This window comes from Ranitomeya imitator, chromosome 4, assembly GCF_032444005.1.
Source record: "Ranitomeya imitator isolate aRanImi1 chromosome 4, aRanImi1.pri, whole genome shotgun sequence".
NCBI lineage: Eukaryota > Metazoa > Chordata > Amphibia > Anura > Dendrobatidae > Ranitomeya > Ranitomeya imitator.
The window spans coordinates 466,251,033-466,275,413 of record NC_091285.1 but is presented as its reverse complement, the minus strand read 5'-3'; the positions used below and the strand labels follow the sequence as shown (position 1 = coordinate 466,275,413).

The 24,381-nt window shown below is 42.0% G+C and overlaps 1 protein-coding gene across 6 annotated transcripts in view; it reads right to left on the bottom strand.

Annotated features, from left to right (window-relative positions):
* Positions 1-24,381, bottom strand: part of APBA2 (amyloid beta precursor protein binding family A member 2) — a 734,370-nt gene that overhangs the window by 306,629 nt on the left and 403,360 nt on the right. For all 6 annotated transcript variants that reach the window (XM_069765829.1, XM_069765831.1, XM_069765833.1 and 3 more), the window contains one exon: positions 12,066-12,146. In XM_069765829.1, coding sequence (XP_069621930.1) covers positions 12,066-12,146 — 81 coding nt within the window. The remainder of the gene's footprint in view (positions 1-12,065; positions 12,147-24,381) is intronic.

The following is a 24,381-nucleotide window of genomic DNA, read 5'->3' as shown; positions in this document are numbered from 1 at the left end:
AATACAGGAGACCATGGGGCAGATTGCTGGACACACTGGGGCAATACTGGAGACCATGGGGCAGATTGCTGGACACACTGGGGCAATACAGGAGACCATGGGGCAGATTGCTGGACACACTGGGGCAATACAGGAGACTATGGGGCAGATTGCTGGACACACTGGGGCAATACAGGAGACCATGGGGCAGATTGCTGGACACACTGGGGCAATACAGGAGACCATGGGGCAGATTGCTGGACACACTGGGGCAATACAGGAGACTATGGGGCAGATTGCTGGACACACTGGGGCAATACAGGAGACCATGGGGCAGATTGCTGGACACACTGGGGCAATACAGGAGACCATGGGGCAGATTGCTGGACACACTGGGGCAATACTGGAGACCATGGGGCAGAATGCTGGACACACTGGGGCAATACTGGAGACCATGGGGCAGATTGCTGGACACACTGGGGCAATACAGGAGACTATGGGGCAGATTGCTGGACACACTGGGGCAATACTGGAGACCATGGGGCAGAATGCTGGACACACTGGGGCAATACTGGAGACCATGGGGCAGAATGCTGGACACACTGGGGCAATACTGGAGACCATGGGGCAGAATGCTGGACACACTGGGGCAATACTGGAGACCATGGGGCAGAATGCTGGACACACTGGGGCAGTACAGGAGACTATGGGGCAGAATGCTGGACACTCTGAATACTGGAGACCATGGGGCAGATCTCAGGACACATTGAGGCAATGCTGGAGACCCTGGGGCAGACTTCTGGACATACTGGGGCAATACTGGAGACCATGGGGCAGATTGCTGGACACACCGGGGCAATACTGGAGACCATGGGGCAGAATGCTGGACACACTGGGGCAATACAGGAGACCATGGGGCAGATTGCTGGACACACTGGGGCAATACTGGAGACCATGGGGCAGAATGCTGGACACACTGGGGCAGTACAGGAGACTATGGGGCAGAATGCTGGACACACTGGGGCAATACTGGAGACCCTGGGGCAGATTGCTGGACACACTGGGGCAATACTGGAGACCCTGGGGCAGATTTCTGGACACATTGAGGCAATGCTGGAGACCCTGGGGCAGACTTCTGGACACACTGGGGCAATGCTGGACACTGGGGCAGATTGCTGGACACACTGGGGGTAATATACTGGACACACTGGGGCAATGCTGGACACTGGGGGTAATATGCTGGACACACTGGGGCAGACTGCTGGACACACTGGGGAAAGGCTGGACACTGGGGCAGATTGCTGGACACACTGAGGGCAGATTGCTGGACACACTGGGGGTAATATGCTGGACATACTGGGGCAGATTGCTGGACACACTGGGGGTAATATGCTGGACACACTGGGGCAGATTGCTGGACAACATGGGGGTAATATGCTGGACACACTGGGGCAGATTGCTGGACAACATGGGGGTAATATGCTGGACACACTGGGGGCAGGACTTGAGGCATGGGCAGAATGTAGATACGGGGCATGATTGGAGACACGGGGCAGGATTGGATCATGGGGCAGGACGGATACGATGGAGGCTGGTGGGGCAGGATGTGGAGATCATATGGGGTAGAATGGATACTCATGAGGGCAGGATACGACAACATATGGCTGGAGCCAGGAATGAGATAAACGGGGCCAGGGTGGGGAATATTATTACCATAGGGGATAATTAAGGGATATTATTACTGCAGTGATGTATTTATTTTATTTTTTGAGTATACTGTTTTAAATGGGGGGGCGGTCCTGTTACTGTGCAGAGTGACACTATATCACCTTTTTTTCTTCATGTGGTGTAATGTAGAAGTTGTGAAAAATTAAGTAATGTGTTCTGCAAGCGGAGCTCGAGATAACTGTGTTATTTCCTGCAGAAACGAGTCCTGGCTGGAAGGAATGATGGCGGTCTGTGCTGGATAAAAGATGAAGGACTTCACCTAGAGACGTCACTGGTGAGTCAGTGTTACCTATACACTGACACTATACACTGTATACTATATAGAGGTCCTGTGTATAATGTCACCAGTGATCTCTGTATTACCTCTACACAGACACTGCATACTAAGTACAGATCTCCTGTGAATACTGGCACTTATGGTGATAGTATTGTGGTTTTTTTTTTTATTACTGATCAGTATTGTAGTATTCAGTCACTATGTGGTGGTAATATGTGGTCTGGAAATGGTGCGGTGGTATTTGTCCCTTGTATGTAGTATTATTCGGTCACTATGTGGCCTGGTCATGGTGTGGTGGTATTAAGTCACAGGTGTGGCATGTGGGGGTGACACCATTAGGCCCAGTTTAAGTTCTACAAAACAGGAAAACCATTTTTGGTAACCTTTGTGTGTATTGAGCTGGAGGGGGAGGGAGGGGGGGGGGGGGGGGGCGCCAAACTCGGGATCAGCCCCGGGCGGCAAAAGCTCTAGCTACGCCTCTGAATCTATGATTCTAAGATTCTACATGTGAATGGTACTGGAAATGTGAGAAGTCAGATATGTCTTTGTTGCAATCTCTGCAGATGAGTCCTATCTGGAGAAGTCGAAATGTCAGTCTGGGCCAGATGGAAAAGACGGGAAAAGTGAATGACTCCACCAGAATGAACATCAAATGTAAGTCACTATTTGTAATTGTACTATAACCTCTAAATGTTCTGCAGCACTATATGTCACCATATGGTGCTAATATCAGTGCCGGCCTTTGTATAGAGATTTATTTTCAATAATATACCACCGTAGTTATAATCATGATTACTTGGTTAGGGGCCACAGGCGGACACAGACAGAAAAAGGCCCCTGTGCAAGAACAATTTATGGGCCCTTTGCCCTAAAAATGCAAAATTGCACCTTCTTTGAAGGTAAAAACGGGCCCTTTAACCTCTTGGGTCCATGTGCAACCATGCAGGTTGCACCAATGATGTGTCTGCCTGTTAGGCACCCACTCAGTTGTTTTGCCCCCCTGAGCTGAAGGCCTAGCTGCACCTCTAGTGTGCTGCCACTAACATATTCTTGGTGCACAGAATGATCATATTAACAATTGTTCTGTGCGCACAGAAAATTCTGAACTGCCTTTCTAAACTGGCATTGAAATGACCACCCAACAGATTGTATATAGTAGATTTGTGGTCGGATAACAGCCGTGGTCAGCTTGTCTACTTGGACACTTAGATTACGTTGTGATTACCATGTTTCCACCAAAATAAGACCTATCCCCCAAAAAAGCGCTAGAATGATTTTACAGGATCTTTGAGGAATGATTGAAATGTAAGCCTAGTCCAAAATATGCCCTAGTTACAGTCAGGACCAGCGGTTTCGGGTGGTGGAGGCAAACTGATAAATTGCCCAGGCCCCCACTCTTTTAAGGGCCCCCAGCATTTCTATGCCAAGGTTAAAACTACTTAAGAACCTTTGGTGACACTGTAAAGTTGCAAAGAGCGGTAGTCATGACCGAGCTGCTGTCCGGTTACGCTCTTGCATTTTACCGGAAAACAGTGGCTCAGTCCCAGTGTAATGTCAGGTGTGGAGTGCACCATGCTCACTTGTAGTCCACAGTCCTCTGCTGTTTCCAAGCCTTAATCTTCTGGAGCCACTGTACACAATATGGGGGACACCAAGTTCACTGGTTTTACTGGTCAGTTCAAGTTCATCAGGTTGTAATAAGTGGGATAGAGCACAACAGTTCATACTTCTTACTTCTTTAGTACAACACCTTTCTAACCCTACCACTCATTCATTGTGGACTATCCCTATGTCCACTGACAACGTCAGCCTCAGGAATTTCCTGTCCACCTTAGCAATGCACCTGGGATCCAGTACCTTCCCTCTACACGAGTCCCTGTCCATTTTTCCCTGTCTGCCAGAGAAACACGATGTGCCCGGCAGCCCCTATACTAAACCTTGGGATTCGGACGTGACATCACTTTGTCATTGCACTTCCTTATCTGACTTACTACCAGCAAGTGTCCCCTTTTTACCAACACTAGTCCCTACGCAATATGGTCTAGTTCCACACATCAACCACATTTAATCCTTCTAACATCAACTAACTACTGTTAGAGAAGGGATTTCAATTCCAACCCAGGCTTTCTCTGTCTTAGGTACCAAGCTATGAGCAATAATCTCAAGAGAAATTGGGTTGAACCCACAGAATTTTGGGTGGTTGTCCTATATCAGGGGTGGGGAATCTTTTTTCTGCCAAGGGCCATTTGAATATTTATACCATCTTTCAGGGGCCATGCAAACTCCACCCACAATGTACATCTTGACTGTGGCACTGGTTTCAGGACGTAATCTTTCATTGCATGCCCTTCAGTGTTCAGTAGTGAACACTGTGTGTGTTTGCTAACAGAGCAAGAAGAAATTAATGCGCTGGTTGTAATCAAAATATACCTTCCTGCATAAGAATGGGGTCTCTGAGAATCTGCTCGGGGGCCTGATAAAAAGTAAGTGAGGGCCGTAAATTGCCCTGGGGCCTGAGGTTCCCCACCCCTGTCCTATATCATCATTGAATTTGGAAACCACAATGTTTCCCTGACAATTTTTGTGAATTGTAAGAAAAAACATTAGGCCATAAAAATATCTGCATGTAGACAGATGATACCTGGAAAATCGGTCACTCTTGCATGAGATTATTTTCTTGTATTTTATTGAGTTTAGAATGTAACCATTTCTTTTACACTACCATCAATGTACACTAAGCATCTTACCACTATCTTGTGTATAGTGTATATTTACTTCTATACTTAACCTGCACTATACACGCTTACACGCTGTACATTACCATAACAAAATGTAAGAGGCATACATCACTATTAACATAACATGTAAAACCGCATGATACTGCACATATGGCACAAGTGTTATCTTCAGGGGCAGGAACGCGGCAGAACAGTGCATCACTCTTACATTTCTCCCCTCTTTGAAAATGGTACCTTCCGTCTACACAGAGCCCTTTCCATCTTTTGATGTACGCCAGTGGACATGATGTGCCTAGCATCCCCTATGCCAGACCTTGGGTTCCACATATAACAGGGGCATCTTCTCAGGATTCTAGTATGGCCTCCCACTGCAGAGAATGACTGATACATACCAGTCCTAGCAAACCACTGTACTTGAACTTGACTTTTTTGCTACACTTTCCTATCTGACTTACTACCGGGAAATGTCTCCTTCTAACACTACATCAATTACATCTTATCCTTCTGACAACAACTAACTACGATCAATTTACATTAAGCATCTTAACCTTTCTGACCTCGGACGTACTATCCCGACGCATTGATGCGGGCTCCGGCGGTAAGCCCGCAGCAAAGCCTGGACATGTCAGCTGTTTTTTACCCTATCCCTATCCACCCGCTGCTAATAACTAGTTAAATGCCGCTGTCAAACGCTGACAGCGGCATTTAACTAGCGCTTCCGTCCATCGGGACAGAAATGAGCGCATCGCTGACCCCCGTCACATGATCGGTCTCATTGAGACCTCTATGGTTGTTGATGCTGGATTGCTATGAGCGCCACCCTGTGGTCGGCACTCATAGCAATGCAGTAAATCTACTACATAGGCGCGATCTATGCATCGTTCCTAGGTAGGAGAGCCGATCAGGCTATGCTAGCCTATGATGGAGGCTTTTGAATCATGGCAAAAGTAAAAAAAAATGCTTAAAAAAAAAAAGTTTAAATCACCCCCCTCCTTTCACCCCATTCAAAATAAAATAATAAAAAAGCATAAATATAAACATATTTGGTATCGCCGAGTTCAGAACCACCCGATCTATCAATAAAAAAAGGATTAACCTGATTGCTATACGGTGTAGCGAGAAAAAAATTTGAAACGCCAGAATTACGTTTTTTTGGTTGCAGCAACATTGCATTAAAATGCAATAACGAGTGATCAAAAGCTCATCTCTGCACCAAAATGGTATCATTAAAAACATCAGCATGGCATGCAAAAAATAACCCCTCACTCGACCCAGATCATGAAAAATGGAGATGCTATGAGATGGGAATGGGAACATTTCACAATTTTTTTTTTTTTAGCAAAGTTTGGAATTTTTTTTATACCTTAGATAAAACATAACCTAACATTTTTGGTGTCTATGAACCCGTAATGACCTGGAGAATCAAAATGGTGGGTCGATTTTAGCATTTAGTGAACCTAGCAAAAAAGCCAAACAAAAAACAAGTGTGGGATTGCCATTTTTTTGCAATTTCACCGCACTTGGAATTTTTCCCCATTTTCTATTACACGACATGCTAAAACCAATGATGTTGTTCAAAGTACAACTTGTCCCGCAAAAAATAAGCCCTCACATGGCCATATTGACAGAAAAATAAAAAAGTTATGGCTCTGGGAAGGAGGGGAGTGAAAAACAAAAACGCAAAACCGAAAAAAGCTGGGGTCATGAAGGGGTTAACAGTATCTTGTGTCTATGTCTATGTCTAATCCTATGCTAACCCTGCACTGTACACTATTCACATTGTACATTAACACTTTATATTACTTACATCCTGTACATTACCATAACACAATATAAGAGACACACATTACTATTCACATGACATTTAAAACCGCATGGTGTTATTGTTGTCCTCAGTGGCAGGAACGCAGCAGAACAGTCCACCACTCTTACAATAAGGCTATGTTCACACGCTGCGGATTTTCCCATGAGTTTACAGTGCAATGTAAACCTATGGGAAACCAATACGCAGTGCCCATGCTGTGGAAAAAAACGCGCGGGAACGCAGCGGTTTACATTCCGCAGCATGTCAATTCTTTGTGTGGATTCCGAAGCGGTTTACACCTGCTCCACAATAGGAATCCGCAGGTGTAAAACCGCAGGGAAATCAGCACAGCAGTGCCTTTTACCTGCGGTTTGCACAAATCCGCTGCGGAAAAATCCGCAGACCTCAAAAAGATGTGTGCACATACCCTAAATGTGGAATCAAAATAGCAATATTTTAGTCTAAATATAAACATCATACAGTGCCTTGCGAAAGTATTCTCCCCCCTGGAACTTTTCAACATTTTCCCACATATCATGCTTCAAACATAAAGATAACAAATTAAAATTTTTGGTGAAGAATCAACAACAAGTGGAATACAATTGTGAAGTTGAACGAAATTTATTGGTCATGTTAAATTTTTGTGAAAATTCAAAAACTGAAAAGTGGGGCGTGCAATATTATTCTGCCCCTTTAACTTAATTCTTTGTTGCGCCACCTTTTGCTACGATTACAGCTGCAAGTGGCTTGGGGTATGTCTCTATCAGTTTTGTACATCGAGAGACTGAAATTCTTGCCCATTCTTCCTTGGCAAACAGCTTGAGCTCAGTGAGGTTTGATGGAGATCGTTTGTGAACAGCAGTTTTCAGCTCTTTCCACAGATTCTCGATTGGATTGAGGTCTGGCCATTCCAACACCTGGATACGTTTATCTGTGAACCATTCCATTGTAGATTTTGCTTTATGTTTGGGATCATTGTCTTGTTGGAAGACAAATTTTCGTCCCAGTCTCAGGTCTTTTGCAACTCCAACAGGTTTTCTTTAAGAATGGTCCTTTATTTGGCTCCATCCATCTTCCCATCAATTTTAACCAACTTGCCTGTCCCTGCTGAAGGAAAGCAGGGTCAAACCATGATGCTGCCACCACCATGTTTGACAGTGGGAATGGTGTGTTCAGGGTGATGAGCAGTGTTGCCTTTATGCCAAACATATCATTTGGCATTGCTGCCAAAAAGTTCGATTTTGGTTTCATCTGACCAGAGCACCTTCTTTCACATGTTTGGTGTGTCTCCCAGGTGGCTTGTTGCAAACTTTAAACTACACTTCTTATGGATATCTTGGAGAAATGGCTTTCTTGTTGCCACTCTTCCATAAAGGCCAGATTTGTGCAGTGTACGACTGATTGTTGTCCTATGGACAGACTGTCCCACCTCAGCTCTAGATCTCTACAGTTCATCCAGAGTGATCATGGGCCTCTTGGCTGCATCTCTGATCAGTCTTCTCCTTGTTTGAGATGAAAGTATAGAGGGATGGCTGGGTCTTGGTAGATTTGCAGTCTTATGATACTCCTTCCATTTCAATATGATCACTTGCACAGTGCTTCCTGGGATGTTTAAAGTTTTGAAAATCATTTTGTATCCAAATCTGGCTTTAAACTTCTCCACAACAGTATCACAGACCTGCCTGTTGTGTTCCTTGGTCTTCATGATGCTCTCTGTGCTTCAAACAGAACCCTGAGTCTATCACAGAGCAGGTGCATTGATACGGAGACTTGATTACACACAGGTGGATTATATTTATCATCATTAGGCATTTAGGACAACATTGAATCATTCAGAGATCCACAATGAACTTCTGGAGTGAGTTTGCTGCACTGAAAGTAAAGGGGCCGAATAATATTGCACGCCCCACTTTTCAGCTTCTGAATTTCCACAAAAAATTAAAATAACCAATAAATTTCATTCAACTTCACAATTGTGTTTCACTTGTTGTTGATTCTTCACCAAAAAATTACATTTGGTATCTTTATGTTTGAAGCATGATATGTGGGAAAAGGTTGAAAAGTTTGAGGGGGCCAAATACTTTCGCAAGGCACTGTAGATAGGCAGACATCATGCACATTGTCCTCTAGAAACATTGCTTATAGTCAGGCATGCTTTTCTTTCTCACAGATTTAGTATACTTCTGTATGATACTGTATATCATGTATCTGTACGGTAGTAATTAGATTTGAGCCAAAAAAATATGAGAACCCAAGTTCAGCAGCCAAATCGCTAATATATGGTGCAGGATCCTACTACTACTGGCATCACCAATGCCTCTTCTGAATAGTAGGCTTGGTGTAACCTCAATGTTAATCTACTCATATAATGCACATGTGACAAGAACAACGGGCCTACAAATCGTAAGAGGCGTAGTGGTTGCCAGCAGGTAGAAGGGAGATTGCAGGCTGGGCGTAATTATAATAGGTGCTATGGTTACAATCGCATTTGGGTCTTGGAGCCTAAGGGGCCAAAATAGTCCCATTGGGCGTTACTAGAAGACCAATATTACTAAAGACTTAAAGGGACACTGTCACCTGAATTTGGAGGGAACAATCTTCAGCCATGGAGGCGGGGTTTTGGGGTTTTTGATTCACCCTTTCCTTACTCGCTGGCTGCATGCTGGCTGCAATATTGGATTGATGTTCATTCTCTGTGCTCCGTAGTACATGCCTGCACAAGGCAAGATTGCCTTGCGCAGGTGTGTACTATGGAGGACAGAGAATGAACTTCAATCCAATATTGCAGCCAGCATGCAGCCAGCGAGTAAGGAAAGGGTGAATCAAAAACCCCCAAACCCCGCCTCCATCGCTGAAGATTGTTCCCTCCAAATTCAGGTGACCGTGTCCCTTTAAGATAGATAAGGGCCCTCTTGGAGATTTGCCACGAGTTTCAAGTTACGCCATTGATTGCAGCTTTAGCTTCCAGTGGCTGGTGACCATTAATGTGGCCAACAGTTCAGGGTCCTGCAAATCTTCTTGCTTGACTCTTGTAGTTGACTATTTTGTAATAAAATGAGATACATCTGAAGAACTGTATTTTACATTAGCTATCTCCCACATATAAGTTTATCTCTATTTTTTCTAAGGCAGGTTTTACATATTTATGAATGCTTCAGCTCTTTTTTATCAACTACGTTTATTTTTATTTATAATAGAGGAACAGCTAGTTTTGAATAATTTTCTGGTGATACAATATTCATTATTTTTCAAAGTCTTTCCATCAAATTATTTTTTTATTCCTCGCTAGTCTCAGTTTTACATAGCTCGTCACACATATACAATCACTTGCAAGCATTCATTTGTATTGTGTATTCGCTTTATTTTCATTTGGACATTTGTACTGGGATTATTTGCATCACTTTTTCATTAAGTCACACTGTAGCTGCTGGTCTCATCCTGCCTGCGATAAGCATCTAAATTTATTTTACCTGTCATCATACATAAATGCACTGCCGTAAAGACATAAAGACTTTGCATCCTCCTTGGTACTTCTTCACGCAGACGAGGAACACCATGTATGCTACTGCATAAGTAAGTAGAGCCGATCATAAAATTAGGGCCTCTGTCGCTATTTATTTCTTTTGTATAGCAAGCTACGAAATGAGTTTGTTACTAAAAATATGCATAATGGCATTGAAATAACCCTTCTCTTTTAAAATCAGCCATCAAGTGCAAGGAAAGATGTGTGAGTATGTGAGCCCGCATCAAAGGAAATGTTCCACATTGCCGATGACGTAAATATAACTTATAGGCGTGAAGAGGTTAAAGTAAACCAATATTCCATATTAGTCCATGACAATGGAAATAAGAAGAGATCCCACAATAGAAATAAAAATTAACTTTTATTGTCAATTACATAAAAACAAAAAAATAAATAAAAAAGCAATTGTACTGTTAATGGACATAATATTTATGTATATAAATTATCCATTGCGTACACATGTACTCGTTCGGCGTCCACTCACCCCGACGTACGTTTCGCCACAAGCCTCTTCCGGGGCATCAAAAAAGAAGAAGCTGGCAGCGAAACGTACGTCGGGGTGAGTGGACGCTGAACGGGTACACGTGTACGGAATCTGGTGAGCACATAGCACTTGCTGGCATGAATAATTTATATACATACTTTCTTTAATATCGGTGGGATTATTCCTTAAGGATATGGGGGTTTAGATTTGATCAATTCATCAATTCATGAAGTGGTATTATATTTTGTACGGCCTTTTTCTCATTGTGAAATAAGGACATTGATTATATTATTAGCCTTAGATGGCACTATTGGAGGCCGTATAGACCGATATTCTGATGACTTTGGGTGCAGTTTTCTCTTTCTTTATACATCCCCGTGTCTGCATATTATGGATGTGCGTATCTCATGTCAGCCGTAGAACTGATATATGAAAATATGGTCATTTATTTATCTGTACTATACAGCTATACTCAATATACCTACGTGTTCACCTGTTCGGTGTCCATTAACAGTACAATTGCGATTTTATTTATTTTTTTGTTTTTATGTAATTGACAATAAAAGTTAATTTTTATTACTATTGTGGGATCTCTTCTTATTTCCATTGTTCATGGAATAATATGGAATATTGGTTTACATTATGAATTGAAGTGCCCAGTTGTTGATGTGGGACTTGTGTGTGGTTGTGAAGAGGTTAAAGCATAATAGCATTTGCCTTTACCTCACTCCATGAAAGGAGAATTTGCGAATAATCTGCGCTGCTGACATCACATCTGTTAGATCCAGGTTAAGACAGAAAGTATTGGTTTTCTTGATCTGATGAAGAAGTCTGTAAAAAAACGTGGAAATGCATCGACTGAATACTTTCTGTTTGGACTTGGATCTATCAGATGTGATACCAGCGCAGATTATCCGCAAATTCTCCTTATCTGTGATTTTCCGGTCTGATGACTCGGACCTACAGCAGCTGGATTAATCAGTCATGGAAATGTTGTGATATACAATTAAACCAGGTTAGCATAACCTTATTTATCATCTTTATCTCCCTCGGATAAAAACCCTATTGCGCTGTTTTTCTGCTCCTAGGTTTTCCTATTATCTCACCCCAACCTGCTATGATAGTGGGATTGTAATGCAGAATCAAGTCATGAAGCAAAGAAAAGCGAACCGTCCCTTTCTGCAAGTGGGATAACAAACTAGTGATAAAAATAAATATGTCACATTTTTATAAAAATGTGAAGAACGCGCAACTAACCCTCTGTAATTTGATGTTATTAGAAACAGAAAAGAGGATAACTAGCAACCTAGTCAAGAGGTAAAAAAAGAACTATTAAATCTATAGAAAAAGGTAAGAGTAATGTAAGTACTGCTCTTCTTGATCCGGCAGTCTAAAATGGCTAACACTATGACACTGTATGTGTAGTGTGGGAAAGTAAACATGGCAGAAACTTCCTTGAAAAAAATCTTGGAAATCCCATTCTAATAATCAGCACTTGAAGTTTTATCTGATGAAGAAACAGAACCACTTACCTCTGAGACATTGTTGTTATCAATTGGCCCATTAAGATCTGAGCGTTGCTGTTTCCTGGGTTGCTCCCCACTGTTACACACCTAGAAAAAACACATACGGAAATGGATTATTAGAGACATAGCAACTCATATGATTATAACACCAGGTAGAAGCCCCACCGGTAGCCATATATAAAGAAGACTGTTATATCTTATGCAGTGTATGTATAATGCTCCAGCACACTTTGTGTTGAGAGGGGTTAAGGGCTGGGTATTTGTGAACAACTGCAGTGCGGGTGGGAGGTTGTTCACCATATCTCCACTCCAGGGTGTAATCTAGGATACAAATAGCCAACCTTTTGAATCATTAGGTGTTCGGTAGGCTTGGAGAGTGGAACTCCAGTGCTATGTGTCCTGACTCCTGACAAGGAAGCTGAACCAGTTTATGTCGATTTTTTTTCCTGAACGAACGGATTCCCGCAACAACAGGGACTAATCTGTAAATTATATTTTGTTTTTCTTAGGCAAGAAAGGCATTATTTGTTTCTGCTAATTCTGCACTGGCAAATACAGCTCCCCTAACAAACCAGTGAGAGACTTAAGGCACAGTGTTCCCTTATCTACATCCGTGTCATGTGCAGCCGAGTGAGCAGATCTACCACAATACATATATATACATACAGTTGTGCTCAAAAGTATAAATACCTCAGCAGAATTTTTGCTTTATTGGCTTTTTTTCAGAGAATATGAATGATAATACCAAAACTTTTTCTCCACTCATGGTTAGTGGTTGGGTGAAGCCATTTATTATCAAACTACTGTGTTTTCTCTTTTTAACCCCTTAAGCCCCGAGGGTGGTTTGCACGTTAATGACCGGGCCAATTTTTACAATTCTGACCACTGTCCCTTTATGAGGTTATAACTCTGGAACGCTTCAACGGATCTTGGCGATTCTGACATTGTTTTCTCGTGACATATTGTACTTCATTTTAGTAGTAACATTTATTCGATATAACTTGCGTTTATTTGTGAAAAAAACGGAAATTTGGTGAAAATTTTGAAAATTTCACAATTTTCCAACTTTAAATTTTTATGCCCTTAAATCACAGAGATATGTCACGCAAAATACTTAATAAGTAACATTTCCCACATGTCTCCTTTACATCAGCACAATTTTGGAACCAAAATTTTTTTTTGTTAGGGAGTTATAAGGGTTCAAAGTTGACCAGCAATTTCTCATTTTTACAACACCATTTTTTTTTAGGGACCACATCTCATTTGATGTCATTTTGAGGGGTCTATATGATAGAAAATACCCAAGTGTGACACCATTCTAAAAACTGCACCCCTCAAGGTGCTCAAAACCACATTCAAGAAGTTTATTAACCCTTCAGGGGTTTCACAGGAATTTTTGGAATGTTTAAATAAAAATGAATATTTAACTTTTTTTCACACAAAATTTATTTCAGCTCCAATTTGTTTTATTTTACCAAGGGTAACAGGATAAAATGGACCCCAAACATTGTTGTACAATCTGTACTGAGTACGCTGATACCCCATATGTGGGGGTAAACCACTGTTTGGGCGCATGGCAGAGCTCGGAAGGGAAGGATCGCCATTTGACTTTTAAATGCAAAATTGACAGGAATTGAGATGGGACACCATGTTGCGTTTGGAGAGCCACTGATGTGCCTAAACATTGAAACCCCCCACAAGTGACACCATTTTGGAAAGTAGACACCCTAAGGAACTTATCTAGATGTGTGGTGACCACTTTGACCCACCAATTGCTTCACAGAAGTTTATAATGCAGAGCCGTAAAAATAAAAAATCATATTTTTTCACAAAAATGATCTTTTCGCCCCCAATTTTTTATTTTCCCAAGAGTAAGAGAAGAAATTGAACCTCAAAAATTGTTGGCCAATTTGTCCTGAGTACGCTGATACCCCGTATATGGGTGTAAACCATTGTTTGGGCGTATGGCAGAGCTCGGAAGGGAAGGAGCGCCATTTTACTTTTCAATGCAAAATTGACTGGAATTGAGATGGGATGCCATGTTGCGTTTGGAGAGCCCCTGATGTGCCTAAACATTGAAATCCCCACAAGTGACACCATTTTGGAAAGTAGACCCCTTAAGGAACTTATCTAGAGGTGTGGTGAGCACTTTGACCCAACAAGTGCTTCACAGAAGTTTATAATGCAGAGCCGTAAAAATAAAAAATCATATTTTTTCACAAAAATAATCTTTTCGCCACCAATTTTTTATTTTCCCAAGGGTAAGAGAAGAAATTAGACCACAAAAGTTGTTGTGCAATTTGTCCTGAGTGCGACGATACCCCATATGTGGGGGTAAACCACTGTTTGGGCGCATGGCAGAGCTCGGAAGGAAAGGAGCGCCATTTGACTTTTCAATGCAAAATTGACTGGAATTGAGATGGCACGCCATGTTGCGTTTGGAGAGCCCCTGATGTGCCTAAACATTGGAACCCCTCACAAGTGACACCATTTTGAAAAGTAGACCCCTTAAGGAACTTATCTAGATGTGTGGTGAGCACTTTGACCCAACAAGTGCTTCACAGAAGTTTATAATGCAGAGCCGTAAAAATAAAAAATCTTATTTTTTCACAAAAATGATCTTTTCGCCCCCAATTTTTTATTTTCCCAAGGGTAAGAGAAGAAATTAGACCACAAAAGTTGTTGTGCAATTTGTCCTGAGTGCGACGATACCCCATATGTGGGGGTAAACCACTTTTTGGGTGCATAGCAGAGCTCGGAAGGGAAGGAGCGCCATTTGACTTTTCAATGCAAAATTGACTGGAATTAAGATGGGATGCCATGTTGGTTTGGAGAGCCCCTGATGTGCCTAAACATTAAAAACCCCCACAAGTGACACTATTTTGGAAACTAGACCCTCTAAGGAACTTATCTAGATGTGTTTTGAGAGCTTTGAACCTCCAAGTGTTTCACTACAGTTTATAACGCAGAGCCGTTAAAATAAATTTATTTTTTTTTCGCAAAAATTTTTTAGCCCCCAGTTTTGTATTTTCACAAGGGTAACATAATAAATTGGACCCCAAAAGTTGTTGTCCAATTTGTCCTGAGTACGCTGATACCCCATATGTGGGGGGGAACCACTGTTTGGGCGCATGGCAGAGCTCGGAAGGGAAGGAGCGCCATTTGGAATGCAGACTTAGATGGATTGGTCTGCAGGAGTCACGTTGCATTTGCAGAGCCCCTGATGTACCCAAACAGTACAAACCCCCCACAAGTGACCCCATATTAGAAACTAGACCTCCCATGGAACTTATCTAGATGTGTTGTGAGAACTTTGAACCCCTAAGTGTTTCACTACAGTTTATAACGCAGACCCGTGAAAATAAAAATTCTTTTTTTTTTCACAAAAATGATTTTTTAGCCCCCAGCTTTGTATTTTTACAAGGGTAACAGAATAAATTGGACCCCAAAAGTTGTTGTTCAATTTGTCCTGAGTACGCTGATACCCCATATGTGGGGGGGAACCACTGTTTGGGCTCATGGCAGAGCTCGGAAGGGAAGGAGCGCCATTTGGAATGCAGACTTAGATGGATTGGTCTGCAGGCGTCACGTTGCATTTGCAGAGCCCCTGATGTACCCAAACAGTAGAAACCACCCACAAGTGACCCCATATTGGAAACTAGACCTCCCATGGAACTTATCTAGATGTGTTGTGAAAACTTTGAACCCCCAAGTGTTTCACTACAGTTTACAACGCAGAGCCGTGAAAATAAAAATCCTTTTTTTTCCCACAAAAATGATTTTTAGCCCCCCAAATTTTTATTTTCCCAAGGATAACAAGAGAACTTGGACCCAAAAAGTTGTTGTCCAATTTGTCTCGAGTACGCTGATACCCCATATGTTGGGGTAAACCCCTGTTTGGGCGCACGGGAGAGCTCGGAAGTGAAGGAGCACTGTTTTACTTTTTCAATGCAGAATTGGCTGGAATTGAGATCGGACGCCATGTCGCGTTTGGAGAGCCCCTGATGTGTCTAAACAGTGGAAACCCCCCAATTATAAATGAAACCCTAATCCAAACGCACCACTAACCCTAATCCCAACTGTAACCCTAACCACACACCTAACCCAGACACACCCCTAATTCTAATCCCAACCCTAATCCCAACCGTAAATGTAATCCAAATCCTAACCCTAGCCCCAACCCTAGCCCTAACCCTAACCCTAACCCTAACCGGAAAATGGAAATAAATACATTTTTTTTTAATTTTATTATTTTTCCCTAAGGCTAGGTTCACATTGCGTTAGGGAAATCCGTTTAGCACTAGCGGATTGCGCTAACACAATGTCTTTTTAGGTGTCGTGTTTAGTGGTCGCGTTAACGTCCCCGCTCTGGAAGATCGGGGATCGGACCTCGGGCGCGCCGCGGACGCTGCAAGCAGCGTCTGAGGCGCGCCACAAAAGAATGGCACCTTGCTAGCGCGAGCCGAAAATGGCACGCTCTAGCGATGTGCTACACCTGAAAATCACATTGCTGTCAATGGTTGTGCTAACGGACCCGTTGCACGGCGTTAATTGTGACATTTTCGCCGTGCAACGCTGTCCGTTAGCGTTAACCCATTAACGCAATGTGAACCTAGCCTAACTAAGGGGGTGATGAAGGGGGGTTTGATTTACTTTTATAGCGAGTTTTTTAGCGGATTTTTATGATTGGCAGCCGTCACACACTAAAAGACGCTTTTTATAGCAAAAAAGTTTTTGCGTCTCCACATTTTGAGACCTATAATTTTTCCATATTTTGGTCCACAGAGTCATGTGAGGTCTTGTTTTTTGCGGGACGAGTTGACGTTTTTATCGGTTACATTTTCGGACACGTGACAGTTTTTGATCGCTTTTTATTCCGATTTTTTTGTGAGGCAGAATGACCAAAAACCAGCTATTCATGAATTTCTTTTGGGGGAGGCGTTTATACCGTTCCGCATTTAGTAAAATTGATGAAGCAGTTTTATTCTTCGGGTCAGTACGATTACAGCGATACCTCATTTATATCATTTTTTTTATGTTTTGGTGCTTTTATACGATAAAAGCTATTTTATAGAAAAAATAATTATTTTGGCATCGCTTTATTCTGCGGACTATAACTTTTTTATTTTTTTGGTTATGATGCTATATGGTGGCTCGTTTTTTGCGGGACAAGATGACGTTTTCAGAGGTAACATGGTTATTTATATCCGTCTTTTTGATCGCGTGTTATTCCACTTTTTGTTCAGCGTTATGATAATAAAGCGTTGTTTTTTGGCTCGTTTTTTTTTTTTTTTTTTCTTACGGTGTTCACTGAAGGGGTTAACTAGTGGGCCAGTTTTATAGGTCGGGTCGTTACGGACGCGGCGATACTAAATATGTGTACTTTTATTGTTTTTTTGTTTTTTTTTTATGTAAAGAAATGTATTTATGGGAATAATATTTTTTTTTTTCTGCTTTATTTAGGAATTTTTTTTTTATTTTTTTTTTTACAAGTGTGGAAATTTTTTTTTTTACTTTTTCACTTTGTCCCAGGGGGGGACATCACAGATCACCGATCTGACAGTGTGCACAGCACTCTATCAGATCGGTGATCTGACATACAGCCGGGCAGGATTAGAGCTGCAGCTGCAGCCTGCTCCTGACCCGGAAGTACTCCCTGCAGGACCCGGATGCAGCCCGGCGGCCATTTTGGATCCGGGGACTGCAGGGAGAAGACGCTCGGTACACGGTGAGCACATCACCGTGTACCGATCGTCTCAGGGAAGCCCGCAGGGAGCCCCCTCCCTGCGCGATGCTTCCCTGCACCGCCGGCACACCGCGATCATCTTTGATCGCGGTGTGCCGGGGGTTAATGTGCCGGGAGCGGTCCGTGACCGCTCCTGGCACATAGTGCCGGATGTCAGCTGCGATAGGCAGCTGACACCCGGCCGCGATCGGCCGCGCTCCCCCCGTGAGCGCGGCCGATCGCATATGACGTACTATCCCGTCCATGGGAATTAAGTCCCAGGTCACCTGGACGGGATAGTACGTCATATGGGATTAAGGGGTTAAATCATAATGACAACCCAAAACATCCAATGACCCTGATCAAGAGTTGACATACCCCATTTCTTAATATTGGATATTGCCCCCTCTAACATCAATGATAGCTTTAAGTCTTTTGTGGTAGTTTTGGATGAGGTTTTTTAATTTCTCAGATGGTAAAGCTGCCCACTCTTCTTGGCAAAAAGCATCCAGTTCCTGTAAATTCCTGGGCTGTCTAGCATGAACTGCGTGCTTGAGATCTCCCCGGAGTGCCTCAATGATATTGAGTAATATAAATATATAACTTGGCACTCAACTTTTATTTAATTTGAAGATTTTTAATGCAGTCCAGAAAAAATAAACAACGTTTCGGTCCTCACCGGACCTTCATCAGGTACTGCAACGGGTACATAATCAAAGGATACATAATTAAATGAAAATATACATACATGACAATGTCAGGAATATTTGTACAAAGCTGTGCACACTTATTTTAATTTTAATTATAGGTTCTTCTGGACACAGTATAAAGCAATACGGTGACCTTTTGCCTCACTTTGAGTTTTCAGTCAGTGACAGAATTACTATAGCCATATATCATATATGGATTCCACAAAAACAACACTTCGATTTAACATTTATCTTTCGTTTTATCTTTTGTTTGGTTAGGCTCCATGCAAGGTCACATACCCACTAGAGTACTCGCAAATACGTAGTGGTAATCCCTAATATAACAACGGTATGTTTCTTTACCCTTACTACTTATTTGAGTCACCATATCCTTACTCTTTATAGTCACACCTCCTAGCCCTATAGCCTACCCTATATTCCACCACACTGGGATATAAACAGCACCTAGCAGTCAGGTGGACTTCTTTATGATTCATCCTTCTTTTCTCCATTTATTCTTTCTTTGCTTCTGAGCACGGAGACTACACCAGATAGGCGGTTATTGTTATTATGATTTTTATCCACGTTATTTGTGTCTTCATATGACTTTGTATAAATATTCCTGACATAGTGCCTTTGTAGCCCACACTTCCCCAAAACATCATCGATCCACCTCCGTGCTTTACAGTAGGAATGGTGTTCCTTTCATCATAGACCTTGTTGACCTCTCTCCAAATGTAACACTTATGGTTGTGGCCAAAAAGTTAAATTTTACCTGGCTCCTGAAATTTTGAAGCTTGTCTCTGTGCTGTTGTGCGTATTGTAGGTAAGATACTTTGCGGCACTTGTGCAGTAATGACTTTCTTCTGGCAACTCGACCATGCAGCCCATTTTTCTTCAAGTGCCTCCTTATTGTGCTTTTTAAAACAGCCACACTGCTAGTTTTCAGAGTCTTGTATTTCAGCAGATATTATTTGTGAGTTTTCCTTTGCATCCCAAACAATTTTCCTGGCAGTTGTGGATGACATTTTCGTTGGTCTACCTGACCGTGGTTTTGTTTTTACAGAACCCCTGATTTTCCATTTGTTAATCACAGTTTGAATACTGCTGACTAGCATTATCAATTCATTGGATATCTTTTTGTATCCCTTTCCTGTTTTATGCAGTTAAACAACCTTTTCCCATAGATCCTTTGACACTTCTTTTGCTTTCCCCATTACTCATAATCCAGAAACGTCAGTGGCTGCCTGAAAGACGCAAGGGTCTGTCAGGATCCCAGAAACTCACTCAGCTTTTATGCACACACACTGATTACAAGCAAACAGGTCACAGGTGAGGATGTTACCTTATGTAGTCATTCAAACCCATTTGTGTCAACTTCTGTGCATGTTATCAGGCCAAAATCAACAGGGTATGTGAACTTTTGATCTGGGTCATTTGCATGTTTTGTGTTAGGGTTGAGCGAAACGGGTCGTTCATTTTCAAAAGTCGCCGACTTTTGGCAAAGTCGGGTTTCATGAAACCCGATCCGACCCCTGTGCGGGGTCGGCCATGCGGTACGCGACTTTCGCGCCAAAGTCGCGTTTCAATGACGCGAAAAGCGCCATTTCTCAGCCAATGAAGGTAAACGCAGAGTGTGGGCAGCGTGATGACATAGGTCCTGGTCCCCACCATCTTAGAGAAGGGCATTGCAGTGATTGGCTTGCTGTCCGCGGCGTCACAGGGGCTATAAAGGGGCGTTCCCGCCGACCGCCATGTTACTGCTGCTGATCTGAGCTTAGGGAGAGGTTGCTGCCGCTTCGTCAGAAGCAGGGATAGCGTTAGGCAGGGTCCATTAACCACCAAACCGCTTGTGCTGTAGCGATTTCTACTGCCCAACACCACCTTCGGTGTGCAGGGATAGTGGAAGCTACATTTTTTTTTTTCCTCAGCGCTGTAGCTCATTGGGCTGCCCTAGAAGGCTCCCTGATAGCTGCATTGCTGTGTGTACGCCGCTGTGCAAACCAACTGCTTTTTTCAAAGCACAAATCCTTTTGTTCCTTCCTTTCTGCACAGCTATCTTGTTTGTTTGTCCACACTTTTTATTTATTTTGTGCATCAGTCCACTCCTTATTGCTGCCTGCCATACCTGGCTGAGATTACTGCAGGGAGATAGTAATTGAAGGACAGTTCCTTTTTTTTTTTTTTTTTTTGTGGGAGATTAAGATTGGCATTTCTGCTAGAGTGCCATCCCTGTCTGTGTCATCTCTCACTCAGTGGGCCATAGAAAGCCTATTTATTTTTTTGCTTGATTTGGGTTCCAAAATCTACCTGAAAAAATCACTACATCAATCAGTGGGAGAAAAATATTGGCCTCAGGGCTTGTGTGCCACTCCTGACTCCTGTGTGTGCCATCTCTCACTCAGTGGGCCATAGAAAGCCTATTAATTTTTTTGCTTGATTTGGGTTCTAAATTCTACCTGAAAAAATCAATAAATCAATCAGTGGGAGATTAATATTGGCCTTTGGGCTTGTGTGCCAGTCCTAAGCGTGCCATCTCTCTCTCTCAGATAGTGGGCCATAGAAAGCCTATTTATTATTTTTTTATTGGGTTTATAAATTTTCCCTGGGAAAAAAAAAAAGTGGGAGATTAATATTGGCCTCTGGGCTTGTGTGCCAGTCCTGAGCGTGCCATCTCTCTCACAAATAGTGGGCCATAGAAAGCCTATTTATTTTTTGGGTTGATTTGGGTTCTAAATTCTACCTGAAAAAATCAATAAATCAATCAGTGGGAGATTAATATTGGCCTTTGGGCTTGTGTGCCAGTCCTAAGCGTGCCATCTCTCTCTCTCAGATAGTGGGCCATAGAAAGCCTATTTATTATTTTTTTTATTGGGTTTATAAATTTTCCCTGGAAAAAAAAAAAAAAGTGGGAGATTAATATTGGCCTCTGGGCTTGTGTGCCAGTCCTGAGCGTGCCATCTCTCTCACAAATAGTGGGCCATAGAAAGCCTATTAATTTTTTTGCTTGATTTGGGTTCTAAATTCTACCTGAAAAAAATCAATAAATCAATCAGTGGGAGATTAATATTGGCCTTTGGGCTTGTGTGCCAGTCCTAAGCGTGCCATCTCTCTCTCTCAGATAGTGGGCCATAGAAAGCCTATTTATTATTTTTTTTATTGGGTTTATAAATTTTCCCTGGGAAAAAAAAAAAAGTGGGAGATTAATATTGGCCTCTGGGCTTGTGTGCCAGTCCTGAGCGTGCCATCTCTCTCACAAATAGTGGGCCATAGAAAGCCTATTTATTTTTTGGGTTGATTTGGGTTCTAAATTCTACCTGAAAAAATCAATAAATCAATCAGTGGGAGATTAATATTGGCCTCAGGGCTTGTGTGCCACTCCTTACTCCTGTGTGTGCCATCTCTCATTCAGTGGGCCATAGAAAGCCTATTTATTTTTTTGCTTGATTTGGGTTCCAAAATCTACCTGAAAAAATCACAACATCAATCAGTGGGAGAAAAATATTGGCCTCAGGGCTTGTGTGCCACTCCTGACTCCTGTGTGTGCCATCTCTCACTCAGTGGGCCATAGAAAGCCTATTAATTTTTTTGCTTGATTTGGGTTCTAAATTCTACCTGAAAAAATCAATAAATCAATCAGTGGGAGATTAATATTGGCCTTTGGGCTTGTGTGCCAGTCCTAAGCGTGCCATCTCTCTCTCTCAGATAGTGGGCCATAGAAAGCCTATTTATTATTTTTTTATTGGGTTTATAAATTTTCCCTGGGAAAAAAAAAAAAGTGGGAGATTAATATTGGCCTCTGGGCTTGTGTGCCAGTCCTGAGCGTGCCATCTCTCTCACAAATAGTGGGCCATAGAAAGCCTATTTATTTTTTGGGTTGATTTGGGTTCTAAATTCTACCTGAAAAAATCAATAAATCAATCAGTGGGAGATTAATATTGGCCTTTGGGCTTGTGTGTCAGTCCTAAGCGTGCCATCTCTCTCTCTCAGATAGTGGGCCATAGAAAGCCTATTTATTATTTTTTTTATTGGGTTTATAAATTTTCCCTGGAAAAAAAAAAAAGTGGGAGATTAATATTGGCCTCTGGGCTTGTGTGCCAGTCCTGAGCGTGCCATCTCTCTCACAAATAGTGGGCCATAGAAAGCCTATTAATTTTTTTGCTTGATTTGGGTTCTAAATTCTACCTGAAAAAATCAATAAATCAATCAGTGGGAGATTAATATTGGCCTTTGGGCTTGTGTGCCAGTCCTAAGCGTGCCATCTCTCTCTCTCAGATAGTGGGCCATAGAAAGCCTATTTATTATTTTTTTTATTGGGTTTATAAATTTTCCCTGGGAAAAAAAAAAAAAGTGGGAGATTAATATTGGCCTCTGGGCTTGTGTGCCAGTCCTGAGCGTGCCATCTCTCTCACAAATAGTGGGCCATAGAAAGCCTATTTATTTTTGGGGTTGATTTGGGTTCTAAATTCTACCTGAAAAAATCAATAAATCAATCAGTGGGAGATTAATATTGGCCTTTGGGCTTGTGTGCCAGTCCTAAGCGTGCCATCTCTCTCTCTCAGATAGTGGGCCATAGAAAGCCTATTTATTATTTTTTTTATTGGGTTTATAAATTTTCCCTGGAAAAAAAAAAAAAAGTGGGAGATTAATATTGGCCTCTGGGCTTGTGTGCCAGTCCTGAGCGTGCCATCTCTCTCAAAAATAGTGGGCCATAGAAAGCCTATTTATTTTTTGGGTTGATTTGGGTTCTAAATTCTACCTGAAAAAATCAATAAATCAATCAGTGGGAGATAAATATTGGCCTCTGGGCTTGTGTGCCACTCCTGACTCCTGTGTGCGTCATCTCTCACTCAGTGGGCCCTAGAAAGCCTATTTTTTGTTTTATTTGTTTTATAAATTCTCCCTGAAAAAATCATTTTATTTTATTTGGTTTCTAAATTATTCCTGAAAAAATCATTTTTTTTGTATTTTTTTTTTCTAAAGTCTCCCTGAAAAAAAAAAAAAATCAAATCAGTGGGAGATTAATATTGCCCTTTCTGCTTGTGTGCCAGTGTTGACTCCTGGGTGTGCCATCTCTCTCTCTCCAATTGTGGGCCATAGAAAGCCTATTAATTTTTTTGCTTGATTTGGGTTCCAAAATCTACCTGAAAAAATCACTAAATCAATCAGTGGGAGATAAATATTGGCCTCTGGGCTTGTGTGCCACTCCTGACTCCTGTGTGCGTCCTCTCTCACTCAGTGGGCCCTACAAAGCCTATTTTTTTAAATTTGTTTTCTAAATTCTCCCTGAAACAATCATTTTATTTTATTTTGCTTCTAAATTCTTCCTGAAAAATTCATTTTTTTGTATTTTTTTTTTCTAAAGTCTCCCTGAAAAAAAAAAAAAAATCAAATCAGTGGGAGATTAATATTGCCCTTTCTGCTTGTGTGCCAGTCTTGACTCCTGGGTGTGCCATCTCTCTCTCTCTCTCCAATTGTGGGCCATAGAAAGCCTATTTATTTTTTTGCTTGATTTGGGTTCCAAAATCTACCTGAAAAAATCACTAAATCAATCAGTGGGAGATAAATATTGGCCTCTGGGCTTGTGTGCCACTCCTGACTCCTGTGTGCATCCTCTCTCACTCAGTGGGCCATAGAAAGCCTATTTTTTTTTTATTTGTTTTCTAAATTCTCCCTGAAACTATCATTTCATTTTATTTGGTTTATAAATTCTTCCTTAAAAAATCATTTTTTTTAATTATTTTTTTTTTCTAAAGTCTCCCTGTTAAAAAAAAAAAATCAGTGGGAGATTAATATTTACATTTGCGCTTCAGTGACAGTCCTGCGTGTGTGGCATCTCTCTCATTTGTTGCCACCAACAACAGAGTGTGTAACATTGTGCCTGATTTTCGTTGTGGTCTCACCCACC